This window comes from Emydura macquarii, unplaced genomic scaffold (genome assembly GCF_026122565.2).
Source record: "Emydura macquarii macquarii isolate MOO-44397 ecotype Brisbane River unplaced genomic scaffold, CSIRO-AGI_Emac_v2 contig_705, whole genome shotgun sequence".
NCBI lineage: Eukaryota > Metazoa > Chordata > Testudines > Chelidae > Emydura > Emydura macquarii.
In genome coordinates, this window is record NW_027130842.1 from 1,533,257 (window position 1) to 1,553,183 (window position 19,927).

General features: G+C 41.6%; 1 protein-coding gene across 2 annotated transcripts; it reads right to left on the reverse strand.

Annotated features, from left to right (window-relative positions):
• Positions 1-1,781: 1,781 nt before the first annotated feature.
• Positions 1,782-19,825, reverse strand: ALDH8A1 (aldehyde dehydrogenase 8 family member A1). 2 transcript variants are annotated; one of them, XM_067542266.1, is made up of 8 exons: positions 15,994-19,825; positions 15,706-15,767; positions 9,868-10,011; positions 8,780-8,935; positions 7,008-7,157; positions 5,455-5,711; positions 4,458-4,619; positions 1,783-2,951 (listed from the first exon to the last, which is right to left on the reverse strand). In XM_067542266.1, exons 3-8 carry the CDS (start codon positions 9,938-9,940, stop codon positions 2,499-2,501), a joined length of 1,251 nt encoding a protein of 416 aa, XP_067398367.1. In that variant the 5' UTR covers positions 9,941-10,011; positions 15,706-15,767; positions 15,994-19,825; the 3' UTR covers positions 1,783-2,498. The 2 variants fall into 2 exon arrangements, with proteins under 2 accessions (XP_067398366.1, XP_067398367.1); XM_067542265.1 differs by lacking the exon at positions 15,994-19,825 and having other exon boundaries at positions 1,782-2,951; positions 9,868-10,015; positions 15,706-15,976.
• Positions 19,826-19,927: the final 102 nt, after the last annotated feature.

The following is a 19,927-nucleotide window of genomic DNA, read 5'->3' on the forward strand; positions in this document are numbered from 1 at the left end:
TGTTGACTGGATGCGGACAGAAGAGACACAAGAATTGCCATCCTCGCCCAGGCAGAAATAAGAATTCTCCTTACCCCAAGACAAAAAGAAACTAATCACCACAGCCCATCCCAGCAACTCCTGGATCCTGCTGAATTCCAGAATATAGATATAGGAAACTCTGCACATCCAAGAGGGCAAGGAATAGAACAGAGGTTCTCAAACTCGGGGTCGCGACTTCTCAGGTGGTTACATGGGGGTGGCAAGCTATCAGCCCCAAGGCTGACACTCAGATCTATGCTTCCTTTACATCATACATAAATAGCATGATCCCCCCGCTTGCTCAATGCTCAGACAGAATCCACACTTGGAGGAAGAGCAGCTCACCAAAGCTGCACGCAGGCAAGCCTGAGGTAATGCTTCAAACTAGCCTTCCGTGTAATGTTCCACGCCCCGCTATTGAGGGCATCTGCCCTCAGATTGTTAAGCGGTTTCACAGCAGCCTTGCAGAGCTTCAAAACAGGGTTTCTGAAGAGTACAGTGTACTAAAACAGATCCCTTTCGTGGTTTATTTTTCCGGATAGCAAGGTCAGTAATAGAAAAAGGAGAACAAATGAACTATGTACTCTGCTGCCACCGTGTGGTCACAAACTGCAAATAAACTAGAGTAAGCAGCCCCCTGGAATGAAAGACTTTACAAGCTAAGTGGAGGGCCAGATCTTATGCCCATTCTAATTTGGGCCTTGTGACACCATCAGAGCAATGCAAAGGGAGCATGACGTGTAGATTATACTCTCATCTCCAAAGCAGGCATATTGAGGGCAAGGAGAGGACCACTCCAGCTGGGGCAATTTAGAGCAGCCTTTGGATCATTTGAACTTTAAAATCCCAGCATTAGCATAGCTAAACTACATATTAAGTACATACAGTAAAAAAAGCTTCCTTAGAGAACATACATTTTAGAGTGTACAAAATAATCCAGCCTTAACACTATGGAAAAATATCAAACTACTCATGTGGGAACCTCAAAAGGTTGAGAATAAATTATGAATTGGTATTCAAAGTCTGGATGCTTCTCCAAACATTATCTGAGTTACTGCTAGCAGGTACTCTTTGGCCCTGCATCCCAACTCAATACCTCCCTTCCCAACAGGCCCTGAAAAAAAGACCATTCTCCCAGACAACCCTGAATCCTTTCCCTTGTTTTTTCTCTGTTGGGGGCAGAGGAGTAATAATTTGCTACTCCCCTGTAAAGTCAATCTCTGGGTACTCAACATCTTTGTGTGTTTAGGGGGAATATCTATTTCTTCCCACAGAAAAAAAATAGCCCTGAGATTAATTCCTGAGAAAACTAATCAAAATGGCTTTAGCTGATCTTTCTGAGCATATGGATAGGCTCAGTCAGCCATGGAACCTGAAAGACTACCAGGCAATTTCAACCAAGTGATAGAATCCACCTCAAAACTTGAAAAAACACCACAAAAATGCTCTGAAATGCCCACTGGCATTTACTTGGGGTGCAGAGAAATTGCTCTCAACTTCAACTCCATTTTCACCAATGGGAAAGTTTTGCAAGATATACCATTTTCACAAAAGCCCTGAAAATGAAAAATGAGATAATTTTTTTTTTTAATTTTGTAACAAATATTTCACACAGTCCTGCTAAAAGGAGTCACCTCCAGCTTTTATCAGTGGGTATATCTGTGGATATGTTCTGCCAGCCAAATTACTTTTAGGAATGTGAAAAATGCCAGGCTAGGAGTAATCTAGATGATGAAAGGTTATAACTTCAAAATAACCATTTTAGTAGGATGATGAGAAAGCTACACACTTTAAAAAAGAGCTATGATAAAAACATGTTTGCCTTATCTGTTCCTTACAGGAGTATCCTGGCTCCATAGTTTAGCACAACTAAATAGATAGCAGCACTGCCTTGGGCATTCTAATGTAAAATTTCATTAGCACTAGTCTGACGAAACAACCAAAGTGCAAAACGTATTGTTCATGGGAATTACCCATTTAGAGAGGAAATATGTTTATTCTTATTAGAATATAATGTTACAATTTGCTTGTCTTTGTCACTCAAGGTGATGGCAACCATCATTATTTATCACCCTGTCTCTAATCTGCCTTTTTTGAGACATTTGTTTGCAGATTTGTCGTGGCCATGTTGGTCTCAGGATCTGAGAGAGACAAGGTGGGTGAAGCAATATCTTGTATTAAATCAACTTGAGGAAGGGAGGAAATAACTTTGGAATCCTCAAGATCTCCTTGAGCCCTGCCAATCAGGCTAGTGGCCTGCATCTGATAGAGTCCATAATTCGTCTTGCTGTGGATTCCTTTCTCCGTTGCCAGTTGTGGGGCTGAGCATCTTTAGCTTTAGTTGGTATTTATCAACTAATGGATTTCTATAAAAATTAATTATAAGCAGGCCATGATCCCTTGCTATATCCCCGAGACATCTGTAAGCACAAATACTGGTCATTTATTTTGCCATAAAATACTTCCAATGGCAAATTTCAGTGTTTTATTGTAATGGTTTTGACCTCAGTGAAAAACTCATAGGACTCCTTTGCTCCCTCCCTGCCTATCCCTGAGGCCTTCATGCCACCAAATGGCAAATTCAGATCCCTGACCAGCCAGCAGTTGGTCCACACCAGTCCAGCTTGCAGTCTCTTAGCAACACTATGAACACGCCCCACACTGCATGACCATATCGTGGCAGCCAGGCCATACTTGACACCATTGGCTCTTTTAATCACTTCCTCTTCTGTATCAAATGGTACCACGCACGTCACAGGACCAAAGATCTCTTCTTGCATGCAGCAGGATTCATCCTTCACTTCAGCAATGACCGTAGGCAGCATGAAATACCCATTCTGATTTCTGGTTGGAAGATCCAAGGAATCCACTCCTTCTCCACAGAGTATTCTAGCCCCTTCAGCTCGAGCCTTCTTCACATAATTCTTTACCTGGGGGGGAGGGGGGAGCAAATACAGATAAATCAACAGGGAATCTAGGAGCCTGATTCATGCTGGCATTTCCCCCCACTACCCGGCCAATGACAGCATTTCATTCCCTAGGTTTTGCAGCAATATATTTGGAAAAAGGAATCAGAGCATTTTTCCCTATAAGTAAACTGTTCCCTTTTGCTAAACAGTCATTAACCTGCTAGCCAAAAAATGTATTTGTTCCTTCCTCTGAATGCTTTTGGAAGGGATGGAAGGACAGTCACATTATTAAAGCACAGGAGACATGACTCCTCTCCCCTTATGTGCCACAGACTTCCTCTATGACTGTGGGCAACATCCCACATCTCTCTCTGCCTCAGACTCCCCAGGTGTCACATTTTCCTACCATACAGGGGATGCTCACCACGTGTTGTCATGGCACTCAGGTGCGATAAGGATGAGTGCTAAGAAAACCCTCTCAATAAACCATCGCAACAGTTGATGTGGTTGCTGCTATCCCTATGCCATCTGGAGCATACAGGTCATGCTATTGATCTTGTTCTACAGCTTTGAAACCAGTGGGTGCTTTCTCCCACTCCAGGGATTCCACAAATAAATCACTGAGTCTTTTCCCCTCCTTTCTTTGAAATGCTCTGTGTGAAATGGAAACCCTGGAAGATGCCCAGAGAGACACCCTGGGATTCTTAAGTCCTCCATGTAGCCACAGAACAGGCACAACCCAAGCAGTGACAGCGTAAGGTAATCCACCAGTATGCCTCCTCACTGACATAGAGGACCCAGGACTAGGGGCCAGAGGGAGCCATCAGTCTCTCTGCCTATTTGAACCTTTTCTTCTGTGCAAGATTGTCAGCATGTTATCAGCTCATGCCATTTGCATCAGTGAGCTTTATGATATGGACACCCGGTCCCCAGGAAACTGGCTGAGACCATTATGCTCATTTCACATCAACCACCCAACAGCCACCAGATGGTAACTGCCGTCAGCCACTCCTGGCCTGAGAGGGAATCCTGCCTGTATCCATGTATATACCATTACCAAGTCCCCCATGCCACTCAGTATCCCAAATTAATTGTGCTCGTGCATTCCTTAGTAGCTGCGTTATAAATCAGATATACTGTAATATAAGTGCACCTTGTTTTATGAGGCGAATAAGTCATCACCATGTGCCCGATACTTAAGTCAATGGAAATATGGCCTGATAAATGAATCTAACAGTGCCAAATTCAGCAAAGTACTTTCACAATAACAGCTTGATCGCTTAGTTTAAAATTATTTGTCCACAGACTTTATTTTTCCTGGGGCAATAATGTGAACCTAACCCACGCACAACAAACACCTTAAATATCAGACACTTTTTAATGATCATTGATGGGAAAATGACAGTGTGATTGGCATGGTGCTAACACAGAAGATGACATGGTCCTTACTCCAATCACGTTCATGTCATCTTCTCTGGATCTCTAAAATATGACTATAGTTCAGGCAGGATTTCCTTTGCAAGTTACCTTTTCTAGATGCTCTTTACTTATCAGTGCCCCCATACTGGCCGTGGAATCTGAGGGGCTCCCAACCTTCCACTTTTTGGCTTCTTCTACAAACCTCTTCAAAAACTCATGATAAATGCCCCTCTGAACAAAGATCCTGCTGGTGCAAAGACAGATTTCACCCTATCCAAAGTGGGAAGAGAAACACAGATATTGTCAATTATTGTAATATTGTTATTTCTGAGTGCTCAGAAATGTGCTGGGTCCCTTACAAAACATGTAAAGACAATCCCTACCCCAAAAAGAGTACAAACTAAATTTAAAGACACTCAAAATTGGGAGTCCTAAAGAGACTAGGGAGAAAGAGGACCAGGGGACAGTAATAAAATCATGCGGACACTCAATAAAGGATGTAGACATCTTGACTGTTCAGTTTATGTATGTATGTCTTGGTATCCTCCCCATCACTTCTCACAGAAACACTATTTTCCACATTTGAATGATCACTACCTTGACATCCTGGGAATGCTTCCCCCCCCCCCCCGCTGTCTTCATACCCATGAAATAATTTTCATAGGCTTGCTGATGGTTGCTGAAGATGTTGACAATCAGTAGGGACCACCTAGTAGTTAGAAACAGGGGATGGGATAGCTCTGTGTAGGTTATCTTGATTCTGGAGAAGTCACCTGACCTCTCAGTTGTTTCCATCTAGATAAATAACTTACCTACTTTCCAGGAGGAATAAGTAATTGGTGTCCTAGGGAGGACTGTAAAGTGTGTTGAGATATTTGAATGAAAGACACTATGCAAGATCAAATTATTTACTATCATTGTTTGTCTGCTGCTAGGATCATGAAAATGTCTACTTTGTAAGTTTCTACTTATATTCTGCTATTGATATGGAATCTTAACAAATACCTTTGACTATTTAAGAGTCAGACAAGCACAAAGGCATGCACACATAGCTGTTTACACACTTAAGATGTAAGAAAGTTAAGAGAGGAGCATCTCCCTTTACCTGATTTGCAAAACTGGATCTCACAGTGGTAGGGATGCATTGGTCCAGATTAGCATCCTCAAAGATAATTGCAGGGTTCTTGCCTCCGAGTTCCAGAGACAGCTTTTTGCAGTATGGGGCACTCCTCTCTCTGATGCGCTGGGCTGTGTGTGCGCTTCCAGTGAAGGAGATCAGTGACACATCGGGATGGGAGACAATAGCTTCCCCAGCTTTAGGTCCAGTTCCAAACACAATGTTCACCACCCCCGGTGGAATTCCTGATGGCAACAAATGCACAAAATGCTCATGTGGTAGTTGGGTTAATTTTGCACTCCCCTTGGAAGCAAACAAACTACGAATAGTTCTACATTAACAAGGATGTCCTTAACTTTAAGATTGGTTGAGCAAAATAGAAGAAATAACTAGATAAACATTGAATTATGGGTTTTTAATCTCTGTTCTTGTATTACTATTGGAGGAGCTGGTAGCCCTGCCTATAGTTAAGGTTGCCTTATACTTCCCATTATAGGGCCCTGTTTTCATTTGCATGTAACTTTGCCAAACTTTAGGTCTGAAATTTTCCATTTTGGGTGTCTGCTTCAGGCTTTATTTATTTATTTATTTTTTAAAAAAAGTTTCAGCAGAAATAGTGCCACAGTTCAGCCATTTCTGAGAATGAGATTAAGAAAAAACTCAGTTTTTCCCATGTTAAAGATATTCATACAATCATTTTGTTAGGAAGTTCTAGTGCCTACATACTTGGGGACAGGGATTTGAAATGTGGTTCCTTTGATGTCAGAAATGTGACTTTTGCTGGTCCTGTGGAAAACTGTGCATATCAGGACCAGCAAAAGGTCCCCCAGTACATATTGTTAACTTGAGTTGGCTAACATGAACTAAAATCATAGTGAAGACAAGGGCGTTTATAGTTTTCACATAAGCTAACAGGTTGAATTGAAGACTATGGGTTAGCCTAGGGGTAAATTGACCCTTAACTTGTGTGAGGACACTACCTGCCTTGTCTTCACTAGGATTTTCCCTTGAGTTAGCTAACTGGAAGTAGCCAACATGAATTAAGAACACAACCTTTTTCCTAGTGAGGACCCAGCGTTAGAGTTTGGCAGCTATATTCTCTGAAGCTTCCATCTGTACTGAGCATGCTTCAACCTGGGCATGCAGAGGTGAAAGCAAGACTTTCCCTGCAGTTGCTGCTCCCAGCTGCTAGGGACCAATGTGGTGCCAGCTGGGAACTGAGTACAGACAGACTCTTTCCTATGCTTTCAGCATTCTTCCTGCTGGCGCCCAGGCATTGTGGAGGGAGAAACAGCCTAAATGGAATGCAGAGGTGAGGTGAAGGAAATAGATGGGGATAAGGAGATGGCGGCAGAGTGAGAGAGGTATGGGAGAGAGGCAGGGATAGAATCCAGTTCTCCAGGGCAGAATTCAACTTCCTTTCTTCGACCATCCTTTCTCCTCCTGCAATCCTGTCTCATTCCTTATGCACCTTCCAACTTCTGCAACAAAGGAGGCAACAGACAGCAGAGGTCCCTGTGCCGATGGCTCTTCCAGATTACCTGCTTTACCCAGAAGTTTGCACATCATCCAAGCAGTGACAGATGTCATCTCACTGGGCTTGGCAATGACAGTGTTCCCAGATGCAATGGCCGGGGCTATTTTCCAGGTCAGCAAGTAAAGTGGCAAATTCCAAGGACTAATTAAACCAGCTACAAAGGAAAAAAGAAAAGGACAAAATCAAGAGACCAAATTAATTGGGACAGGAGATGTGAATCTCAGGCCCAGGCTTGGGGGTAGGAGGCCCCATATGGAAGCCAAAGCTTCGGTATGGCAGGACAATGAAGGAAATTCTGCAATAACTTTTATACCCCTACCTTCTTCTTAATGGAACAGTAAATCCTGCAGTAAGGACCATCTCCAGTGGATAAACCCCTCTAAATAACCTGTCAAAACTATCCTGAAGGTTTCCAATGCAAATATATTTGACCACCTCAGCTGGATTTTTGCTGTGGTTTTGTCCCAGTGCAGCAGAGATATCCTGCAGTAGCAGCTTTGTCACGTTCTACAGACAGGTCTGGGTGTTCAGAAGTCACCATTCAATTATATGTGAATTGAAAATTTGAAACTAGATTTGAAACTGAAAATTTGAAACTGACCTTTTTTTGTTTAACCAATATGAATCGATTGCCATGTCTGGCTCTCGTCAAACATTAGAGCTGAGTGCATCATGCGCAATGAATAATTTACCTCATGAATTTAATTTACCTCACAGAATAATAATGAACAGACTGATTTCCTCAAATTGCTGTGCTATTGAGGTTTATTCAATTACAATCTTCAAGAATATTTTTGCTCTGTGCATTTATCACAACATTTGAAACCCAAGCAGTGATGCTTAGTTGTGGTTGGTCATGTGGTATTCCTGGTTGCTAGATTGAATGAGAGTGAATAGCGTTCCAACACAAGCATGAGTATTGAATGTAAAATTTGATTTCTGGGAGCAATTTTGGTCAGTAAGACTCAGATTCTCAACTGCTCACGGGAAGAGAACTAAAAAGGTCTGCAAGTTTAGTCAAAACAAGTGTATTAAATAATCAAACTGATACAAAAATATTAACACCATAATTTACATAGCTCTAAAACAACACAAGTATTCAGACTCTCTCTGACGTAGCAGTGCCATCTTGTGGCTAGCTTTCCAAAAACAGTGTATGTCTCCGGCCACAGCTACCATAAAACTAACTGAGCAAATTGTTACCTCTCGGGGTGCATACCCATGGTCTCTCAAAACCAAAGGATGCCTACTACTAAATATACACACACACAAGAAGAGGGTGGACTATTCAAAACTGTTCACCATTGACATAGCTCTGCTCCCACTGAAGTCAATGAGACTTTTACCCATTGACATCAACAAGAGCCAGAAGTCAGTCAGTTCTGGGTGCTTTTGAAAAACCCATCCAGACAGGATGTGTATATATACACCTCATGAACGTACTTACATACATATAACACATAAAAACACAGGGAAGATTTTGAGGATGGGAAGTGTCCTACTGTGGGAAAAGGGAATGTTTTAGGATAAATGTTGTAACTGTTCACTGATTATGTGGTATGAAGGTGCCAGAGTTCACAGCGGAGAGTCCAAGCTGGGATCTAGAACCAGTAAACATTAACTTTATGATAATTCTTTCTCCCCCGCCATTGCGAATGCTGGCTGAAGTTTAAAAATACTTAGAACTCAAGGCCCTCCCCCCCTTCTTATTTTTTTTCCTCCTTTGGCCGACACGCTGCCAAGTTTTTCAGCACTTTTCCTTTGAGAATATCCTACCAATGCCTACTGGAGTTCTCATGGTGTAATGCATACAGCCCATTTGGTCCATCTGAGTGCATTCCGTGGTATGGTGAAGGATCGAAGATGCGAAGAACCGGAAGTTGTATACTGCCCGGGGGATGTCCACTGTTCTAGCAAATGTAATTGTTTTTCCTGAAAGAGAAAAAACAACAAGCATGCCGTTGTGTCATTACCATGCACTTTCCCACAGGGGAAAAACGAACATATTCTATAACGCCGTAAGTGTGCGTCGTACTTTAAACACACAGGAAGACAAATGTCTGCTCTGAAGAGCTTCCAAATTAAGCTTGAGCCCCGAAGTAGGATTCCTACCCACTATCTAGGGAAGAACTTTGTTGGGGACGACAAATGGTGAAGTTACTGGGTGCCTGGAAAGCCACTCATCATGAATAGCGTAAATACAAGTTATAGTGTAAACAGCATTTTAGATGATAAGCTCTTTGAGGGGCAGAGACCATGTTTTTGTCGTGTGTGTACATGCACTGTGCCTGGCACAATGGGGTCCTGATCCTTGTCTAGGAGCCACTAGGTACCACTACCACAATAAAAATAAGTAAATAAATTGTATAGTACTCCCATAGGACTGGCACTGCACCACTCTTCTACCGCATCATCTATCTGAGGACCTCAAAGTGCTATACAAATATTGATTAAATTAGCCTCAGCATCTCTGTGCAACAGGTATTGTCCTTATTTTGCAGAGAAGGAAACAGAGCACAGAGGAGTTAGAGACTCAATATTCAAAATTGGCCTTTAGTTCTGAGTTTTCAACCTTAGAAACGTAGTCCTTATTCCCCAAGGCGCTAAGCATCTACAAATCTAATTGACGTCAACTTTCAGCAACTCTGAAAATCATACCCAAGGATTGTACAGTTAGGCATATAAAATTTGTGATAACTTTAAAAATTTGGCTCCAACTGACCCAATCACACAGACAGCCTGCATTAGAGTCATGAATAGCACCTGGCCATTTTGACTCAATCTGGACAGTTAACGAGACCCTTCTTCTCTATAACCTCATTTGGGAACAGACAGCCAAAGAGAGAGACAGATTCTGCCTTTACCTTGATCCTTTGATTCTGCCTGTGCAAATGCTTCCAGGTCGTGCTCTATCAGGTTTGCTAATTTTTTCATCATCTGAGATCTTTCCTCAGGGCTTTTGGAGGACCAGCCAGGGAAGGCATCTCTGGCAGCTGTGACTGCAGCTTCTATCTAGAAAAATAAAGCAGAGATGGCAAACTGCACAGGGCACTTCATGGGGAAAAACAATCAACAGAGTCATTGAAGCCATTGACATTTGAGAGGCTAAAGGTCTATAGAGTCATCTTGTCCATGCAGAACACTGTTCCTTCCTTGCATTATATCCTCAGGCAGTGTATCCAGTTAGCATCTCCCACTCTTCTCATAATCTAACAAACCTTATTAATAGGGCATTTCTTCTTGACATTCTGCCTAAAATTTAACTCTTTTCTTTCTTCTAGGTATTTTTCTTTTTTGCCACCCCTTGATGCTTTCATTTTTTGGGGACAGTTACTTCCCTTTTCCTTCTGTCCCTGTCATTTAAACAAGCTAAATAGAGTTGGTTCTTTAAAATCTTTCCTGTATGACAGTCCCTCCCATCGGGTTAATCATTGCAGTAGAGTTTCTACAATTTCCTTCCAGTTTGCTGGCATCTGTCTAGTAACATAGACATTGCCATACCAGGTCAGACCTGTGGTCCATCTAGTCCACCATTCTGTCTCCAGCCGTAGGAAGACAAGATGCTTCAGAGGAAAGCGCAAGCAATGCCACAGTAGGCAGCTATGGAATAACGTGTCCAAAGGAAAAGTTTCATCCTAACCCCTCATTTGGAGCTTCACTTATTGCCCCAAAACAAGAGAATGTACCTCCCTTCCAAAACTCTTGGGTTTTTAATTCTTACCAGTGTGTGGTGCCCAGGACAGTACACAGCATCCCAGATGCAGTATCACATATGGCCTACCAGCTCAATCTGTCCTGGGAACACTGTAGTGGATTTTGCAGATGCAAGTCCCTCTTCTGAGGCACTGCCTCCCCCGTTACCTTCTATGACCTCTGCCAACCTCTGAGAGGGAGTAAGACAGAACCAGTATGTCATCTATTCTGATCTCCTGTGTATCACAGGTTCTTACATTTCACCCAGTTACCCCATATTAAAGCCCTGTTTGATTAAAGTGTATCTTTCAGAAAGGCATCCAGTTTCGCTCTGAAGACATCAAGAGATGTAGTTGGCAGTTTGTTCCAACAGTTAATCACCCTCACTGTTACTGACACCAATTTTTATTTTGAATTTAAATTTTTTGGGCTTCAGCTTCCAGCCACTGGTTCGTCTTACGCCCTTCTCTGCTAGATTAGACAGTCCCTTAGTACCTGGTATTTTCTTCCCTTGAAAGTACTTATCCACTGTAAAAGGTCACTTCACAATCTTCTTTTTGATAAGCTAAACATACTGAACTTCTTCAGTCTCTCAATGTAAGGCATTTTCTCCAACCCTTAAATCATTTTTGTGGCTCTTTTCTACACCCACTCCAATTATTCAACATCCTTTTAAAAATGTGCACGCCAGAACTGGATTCCCAAATCGGTGTTACCAATGCCAGTTATAGAGATGAAATCACCTCTCTACTCCTCTGTGTTACTTCCCTTCTTATACTTCCAAAGATCACCCTAGCTTAGAATGGCTTGTTGGTCTAGTGGTAGAAGTGGGCTCCGTGTTCAAAGTCTGGACAAGCCCAGTTTTCAGGCTGGAAATAGATGTAAATCTTTAACAATGACAGTAATGAACCATTGGGACAATTTACCAAGTTTCATGGTGGATTCTCCGTCAATAGCAATTTTTAAATCAAGATTGGATGTTTTTCTAAAAGATATGCTCTAGGAATTATTTTGGGGGAAATTCTGTGTCCTATAGGAGGTCAGACTAGATGATCACAGTGGTCCCTTCTGACTTTGGAATCTATGACTATGAAGCCCTTTTTCGCCACAGCGTCACACTGGAAGCTCACATTCAGACACTTTTCCTCTATGCCTCTGAGAGCCTTTTCAGAGTCACTGCTGTCCAGGATATAGCCCCACACTGTATATGTCTTCGTTCCTTATCTCTACAGGTATAACTTGCATTTGGCTATACTGAAACACATTTTATTGGAACAGGCACAGCTTCCCAAGCAATCCAGATATCTCTATATGACTATCAGCAGGCCAGAGATCTACTCAGCCAATTCTTTTAACCCTTTTGGGTGCAAGTTATCCAGATCTGCTGATTCAAAATTTTTTATCCCTAACAGATTTTTTTTAACTTCCTCCTTTGTTACTAATGGAATAGAAAGTACATCATCACCCTCAAATGATATGAGTATATGATATCCTGCTTCTTTCCAAATACAGAAAATACTTCTACCTTTTCTGCATCATTAACAATTTTACCATCTCCACATAGTAATGAAGACAAAGGATTGCTTTTGTCCCTAATATATTTTAAAACTCTTTATTGTCCTTAGCTCTGCCAGCCCTGGAATCTTCCATGGTATCTTTAGCTTCTGTTATCTATTTTTTACACTTCATAATTTATATTGATAGCTACTGATTTCCCCTTTTATCCATTTCTTACAGGTTTCTTTTTTTATTCTAATTATTGTGTTCACTTTGTTACTGAACCAGGATGTACTTTCTTTTTTGATTGCAAAATCATGATTTTTGGCCTTCTAATAAACTTTTCTTAAAGAACTCCTGATATTCATTCACATTTTTTCTGTCCATTTTTTCTCCCAAACAATTTATCTCAGCTTTAGGAAATTAGCCCTTTTCTAAGCACCAAGTTGTGTGTGTAAACACCCAGGTTGGGACTTCCCTCTCTTTGCCCATACTGAATGTAATCAGGTCAGTATCGCTGGTGTCTAGGTAACCACCAACTTCCAGTCCTCTTTCTCGATCATGATGAGGTCCAAAATAAGTTGCCTTCGGTTGGGTGCAATACAGTTAGTGTTAGGAAATTATCATCTGTGAACTCTAATGGTGTTTTACTACTGGCTGCATAGCTGCTGGCTGGCTTCAATATGTGTCACTCAAATTGAAGTTCCTCATAACATACTTTTCCTTTTCATGCATTATGGTGAGGTGATGAGCTTACAATCTACATGCATGAGGCAAAGGCTGGGAGAAAAAGGAGCACAGAGAAGTGAAGTGACTTGCACAAGGTCACACAGCAGGTCACTGGCCAAGCCAGGAACAGAACCCAGATCTCAGGACTCATTATGCATTTGACCATGTTGACCCGCCCCTACTCCTTTAAAAACAAACAAACAAACAAAAAAACAAACAAAAACCAACCCATCTTCCACCCTTCTGCCACTAGGTGCCTTTTTTGCTGCTGTGACTGCTTCTCCGCTGCTCTCCCTCTGCTGCCACTTCCACACCATGTCGTATGCCTCAGTGCAGAGCTCATCAGAGGAGGAAGCTGCCTGATCCTGAACTAATTGCCCAATGGACCAGCAGAAGATTCCCCTCTGCCTTAACATTGCAGTGATTTTTGTAGAGAGGGAGTGCGAACACTACAGGGGGATTCTCACAGACTGAGAGGGGAAGACATCCTGAGAAAAAGGAAAAAAAATATATGGGGACAAGGAGGAGAAATAGGGGAGAAGGAAATGGAAGGGAATCAGTCTAAGGAGAAAACAAAAAGGAGGAGGAAAAGGAAGAAGAGGTACAGAGATAGGAATACAGTGAAAGGAAACGTACAAAAAGTTGGAAAGAAAAAGAACTGAAATTGACCGAGGGAAAGAATCAGAGAAGGGAAAAAAAACCCACCATTGAGCCAAGAAAGTCAATGTGTGTAATCAAAATGTAAATATAAACTTGTGCTTATTTTAATATATATTTCCCCTGCCATCTTCCTCCATATAAGAAAGAAGAAATAACTGACTAAAAACCAGAGAGAAACCACAATTAAATGGATGCCAAAATGTTAGCCAAACTACATACAGTAAAGTAAATTTGTTTCTATCAGGAATTGTAGGATGACAAGATCCCTTAAGATAAGGGGGTTTTGCCAGATCTAGCTGTCCATAGGAGCCAGTGTTCCTATGTCTGAATGAGGGGCAATAACCTACTTTGGGGATTTAAGTTTGATGTTGGCTGTTTGAATGTTTGTGTGTGCGCATGCCTGGTGGGGAATATGGGCCCAGTCCTGCAAACCCTTATACAGGTGAATAGTCCTTGTACAGCTAGTCCCACTGACCCAATATGGATTTCTAATATAGTAGGTGCTTATTTTCATTTTAAATGTCTTTATCTCTCTCTTAAAATGCAGACAACTGCACCTGATATTTCAATATTTTCCACTGGTAGATCCCAGACCCACCCCTAACTCCCAGCTTTGTGGAGTCTCCCCACTTTTGTTCAGCAGGCTACAGGGTTGAGCAGAAAACTTCACTAAGTTCATTGGTCCCTAAGTATGGTCCCTAAGGAGTGTGCTCCAACTGATTCAGAAACGAGACGTTTCTGTTCCTTCAAATACGCATTACCATGCACTTCGATACCTAGAATTTAGCCTGCTAGGATGCCCAATAACCTATTTTTGTTAGGTCCTTCTGGCATGCTCCCAAATCTCTCTTTTACCGTTATAATTATTTGTGCATTTACTTATGTGAATAAACAGAAGGGGGAGGAGACCCAGGTAGTCTGAATGCACTGAAGAAACAATTCTTCAAGCACAGAGAGGTTTTGGACTGACTTGATTTTACATTAAGTATATTCTAGCAAAGCCAGCCTGGTTACCCTTTAACCATTAATTATCAGCACCTGGCAAATATTTACCCAACCAAAGTTAGGTGCTAAAGGTTTCTGCTGAAAAAGCAACATGAGATCAACAGGATTGATATATACATGATAGAGGTATTCATCTACCACTTATTCTGAAAATAAAACAACGTTGAGCACTTATTAGTCAACATTTTGAAAGCTCTTTGTGCGTAATAACTCCTTTCCATTCATCTGTCCCCTCACTGAATTCAGTGCACTATACTGTACACACCTCTAACTTTGTTGCTTATAAGCAATACTTAGCCATAAACTAAATGGCAGTTCCCAGTGTGAGTGTCTTGTTGCCCTAACAATTGAGCATATAATGCGACAAAAAACATTCAGCAAAGATTAATTCCGGGACTGAAGAGAAATATTGCATCGCTGCTCGTTGATTGGACCAGGCTACTACACTGCATGTAAATGCACTCATGAAGCCACACTAAAATGCTTTGTTTCTTTTTCGCCTGCAATATCCATGTTCTAAATGCTCAACAGCCAGCTGCAGAGATCAAACCTCAGGAAGGCTATGAGACTTTGACCACGTTTCCTGGAAAGAGCCCCCGTTTCTCAAGTTTAGAAAGAGAGGTGGAAATTAGAGATATTAAGGGAGAACTTGTTCATTTGGAAATAGTGACTCCAGGGCTGTTCATGGAAGGGAGATAGATGCTAACACTCCCTTTTTCCTAGCTCCAGTGTTAGCGTCTGCAACCTGCTGGTGTGTGCCCATTGCCTGCAACTTACATTCTGCAAGACAGAATCCTCTGCTTGTGTAAATTCTCAACATCCTCTGCTGGTGTAAATGACGTACCTCCAATGAAATAATTGAAGCTACGCTGACACCAGCTGAGGACCTGGTCCATAGCTTTTAATAGTGAACGGTGTGATAAAAAAGATTTGCTCCTGGAGCAAAGTTATCTGACCTTGTAATAATGTTAAGAACTTCTTCATTTAAATGTAAACAATTAGGCACTAGAACAATCTTTTTCCTGGGCTCTCACCTTCCACCCCGCAAACAACTGCATTGATATAATTTACATTCCCAGTTTTAATTTGCCTTCTGCTAGCAAAACTGCAGTACTCACCTCTTCTTTGCCACTGTCTGGTACTCTGCAATACACTTCTCCTGTGGATGGATCATAGGAGTCTATGTAGGAGGAACAAGGAACAAAGTTACCAGCTATGAAGTTCTCCAACACAAAGAGATTCTTTGGGTCAGCCATTGTAAGCAGCTGGATTCATCTGTGATTTCTTTCAGCTGGCAGTTTATACTGCTGGTCTCATAGCTATTTACACTTCAAGCCTGAGCTCCACCCCTTCTTTCTCCCTCTCCCCCTCAGTTGTCAGTGAAAAACCTGATAAACGGGACGAACCTCTTGTGTGGCAGCAGGAACAAACAAACAGGAAAAGGGCTGTTTTTCCAACTGCTCACCAAGAATATTCTTTGTAGCAGTTTCAGAAGGGTGACAGGATCAGCAAAAATCTTGAAGCAGGACAAAAAAGATGCAGAAGCAAAACTAGACCAGAGCAGGACAAAAGCGAGGGTGGAAACAAATTATTCCACTCCAGTACATTTTCTAGTGTCTTTTTCAGTCTAGTTTTAAAAGTCACAAGGAGATGGGATTACCATTCCTTCCCTTACATAACTATTCCACAGTCTAAAACATCTTCCCATCAGGAAGTTTCTTCTGTTGTTAAGCAATTTTGTTTTCTTGCCTGAGAAATACACAAATATTCGTTTCTGCAGAGATTTTTCTCAGAATGAAATAAACTATGCAGATTATTGCAATAAGTAAATCTCCTGTCACCAGATTATACGCACCATCACATTGCTGTATTAAAAATGCACTCCACAACCACAACATAAAAGAACAATGCTAAAACAACAGGGCCATATAAGTACCTAGACAGCATGCAGATTGATATCAAAAGCTAGTACACTATGCCCTCTTCATCACTTCAGACCCATGTTGAAACTGCAAGGGCTGCAGGTAAAACCAGCCATGAAGCAGTTCTGCTATACCCACTGTGCATCGAATTTCAATTTACTGGCCAGTGCAATGGGGAAGGGCCACGGGAACTTCATTTTTGGGACCATGCCCACTGCACAAGTGGTGCAAGAGGTATGCAATGAAACCCCCACACCATAGCCCTGGGTAGGGAGGATCGACTTCACCTCCTCACAACTTGCATGTAACAGCATGGCAATTAGTCAGGCTTTGAATGGTTACCACTTCACTTGTACAATACATATGATTTATTTACAGATTAGCTTGCTTGTCCATTTACACTTTATTGTAAAAGATGTGTTCATGGGGTTTTGGGAGGGGGATGGAGGGTCAAAGGAGAAGATCAAGTGGAATTAGTTGGTAAAGTTCATTCAGTACACAGGACTTCTGGGTTCCCCACTTTGCACTGATTCAGAGAGGAAATGAGGATTTGAGGCCTAAGGAAAAATGAGCACATTAGATGTAATAAAAGTACTTTTAGGAGGAACCACTTTTTATTTCACCTTTGTAATGCACCAATCACCCAAAATACCATGCTGTGCCACTGAACCAGCAAGGGTTAAACAACTAGCAGGCCAAGTAACCTAAAGAACAACCTTTAAGAACATATTTGGAAAGTATTGAAATGTAAGCAGGGCCATTCCTTATAGTTATCCAATTCATGTCAAATGGACTAGAGTTCTATATTGTTAAGGAGTTAGAGATAAATACTAACTGTATTTGTCTGTGTTTACCAATATTTTGTTAGATGCTAACAATGCAACCAGATTAGCTTTCATGTCTTAATTATGTTATATTATGCTTGCAGGTGGTTCAGTTAACCTTAAGATCAAAGATGTAAAATATTGCAGGAAATATTATTTATATTGCCTTCAGCTTAAATTGTGCCATAATGGAATGCCTTGATAGTCTGAATGGATAAATGCCCTATGTTAATTAACACTACTCATTTACCTGTGTATACGGATAAAATAAAAATTAACTTCAAAGCAACGTATTCTTCATTCAAAGTGCCTGCTGTGACCAGAGGCTTCTCAGCCTGCCAGAGATCTATAAGAGAACTCTAGGGTATGATCCTGTCATCTTAGATCTGCTTAAACTTCATCAGCAGATGTTCAAACTGCAAGACTGAGGTCTCCAGGTACCCTGGACTGTCCTGGCAAATTCTTATGGAAGGATTTGAACAAACTCTACACATGGACTATAGTTTATGGAAATGTTTATGGAAGAATTTTCAACAAATCAGAAGCTCCACCATCTCCACTACAAAACGGACCTAAGAACTTTACTCATATCTGTATGTATAATGATCTTTAACCACAATAACTCTTTCTTTTCTTTTTTAATAAATCTTAGTTTAGTCAATAAGAATGGTTGTGAGTATTTGGATAAGATCTGAAATATTTACTGACTGGTGGGTAATGTGTCCGATCTCTTGGGATTGGTAGAACTTTATATATGGTGAAAAAGATTTTAAGTAATTCTCACCATATTTGAGTTGGCTGTCTGGGTGGAAGCCCAATGTTGGATTGCTTAAGGGAAACTATTTTTTGGCTTCTTGATAACCAGTAAGGTATTGTAGAAACTGTTTTGTGGCTGGGTTGGTGAATCTAAGTATTAGAATACACCACCAGTTTTGGGGATCATCTGCCCCATTTTTTGCAGTTTGTCCTGATTGAGCAACTTCACTGAGGCCTCTCCAGGCACCATGGTCTCACATGCATTTTACAAATTTCCTAATTGGGTATACCTATGTAGCCATCCTACCAGGGCTTTACATTTTGCAGAGAGTATTGTAAACAATGTAAGATCTACTTACTGCTTATCCCTAGAATTTTTCTGTAACCCCCTAAGCCAGAGTATTGTTACCTACCCCAGGGGAGTGATCTGGAGAGCCTAGAGATCTGGGAATTTCGCCTGGATTGGTTTTTGTTTAAGAATGGGGAATCAGACAACTCACAAGGAACACTTGCACTTTGCCCTCAGAGAGCCATGATTCACACCTATCTTTTTAGGTATTAAGCTAGGGCTTTGCAAGTCCATCCTCAATAGCAGACAGGGAGAAGATGTGGGTTAAACTCTGGCCCCATTAAAGTTAGGCTAGAAATTCACCCTAGGAATCCAGATATTTGACTCAAGGTCAACTGGAAACATTTTTTCCATCATCTTCTAACCCAGAGGTTTTCAAACTGTGAGGCACCCCCCAAGAGGGGGGCACAGAGGAACAGAGGTGTGGTGGAACAGCAACTCCAGCCCCACACAGTGGGGCTCAGGAAGGAAGCTCTATCTCCACCTCCTGACTCACCTCAGCGAGCCACCCAGCCTGTGGGTCAGTGTCAACGTCTGCTGTATCTATGCCCATTTCCACTCCCAGCAGCCTCTGTGTCCTGCGCTGGCTCCGTCCCCAGAGACTGTCACACATACCTTTCCCCACCTTGAAAACCCAAGGGTGGAGAGGCAGGTATTGTCTCTTTTTGTCTGGAATGGGGGAGGGGGGCAAACTAAAAATTGTAACTCAGGGGGGGAAAGGGGGGCTCAAAAAGTTTGAAAACTGCTGTTCTACCCAAAATGTATAGAATTCTAGGACATTCTCTGCCTGAGAAATAATAATACGATGAAACCTGTACTTCTAAAATAAAATAAAAAAATCACTGATCTCAAAGACGTTGCATGTTTTTTCTACCATTTATTTATTTCTGTCCCTTCTACTAACCAGCTGTAACACTTGGGTCAATTTGCATTTTTAGGAGAAAAGAGGCACTGATATATATGGCTCCTCATGCACAAGAGTCAGGAACTAGACTGCAATGATCAGCTTTGGGCTAACACTTCTACTCCCAGCATGTCAGCTCTCCTGTGATTTCAGATCTATAGATGGTGTTCGGTTGGTTTTAAGGTAAGTCTGCAGAGGTGGCTCAGCGCAGGTGTTTGACAAGATTCCGGAGCTCCATACTCCCAGCCTCAGGCCTGCTGCCATAATGGTTTAAATGTAACTTTAAGTGTATGCGTTGTTAAAGATCTATTGCAAGCCCTAATTAATGGTACTGGTATAATGGTAAAATTCACAAAACAAGTGTTCAGTTTTGAGGGTAACAGGCCTAGAAATTCATGGGACTTGAGATCTGAGAGAGTTTTCAACATGGCTTCTCTGCTTAGAACCTAGCTCTGGTTTAACCTGCAGTCAAGACATACCCTCAGATGCCAAGCACGCAGTTTCTAGTTTTACTTTACAATACTTACATTGAAACATTTTGTCCTGCAAAATTATGTTCAGTTTAATGGAATTTAGCAAGGGTTT

Coding starts and splice junctions, on each gene's coding strand:
- ALDH8A1 (XM_067542265.1), bottom strand. CDS start 15,843: ATGGCTGACCCAAAGAATCTCTTTGTGTTGGAGAACTTCATAGCTGGT. Junction 10,016..15,705: donor CAGACAGTGGCAAAGAAGAG/GTGAGTACTGCA, acceptor TTATTTTTCTAG/ATAGAAGCTGCAGTCACAGC. Junction 8,936..9,867: donor GGCAGAATCAAAGGATCAAG/GTAAAGGCAGAA, acceptor TTTCTCTTTCAG/GAAAAACAATTACATTTGCT.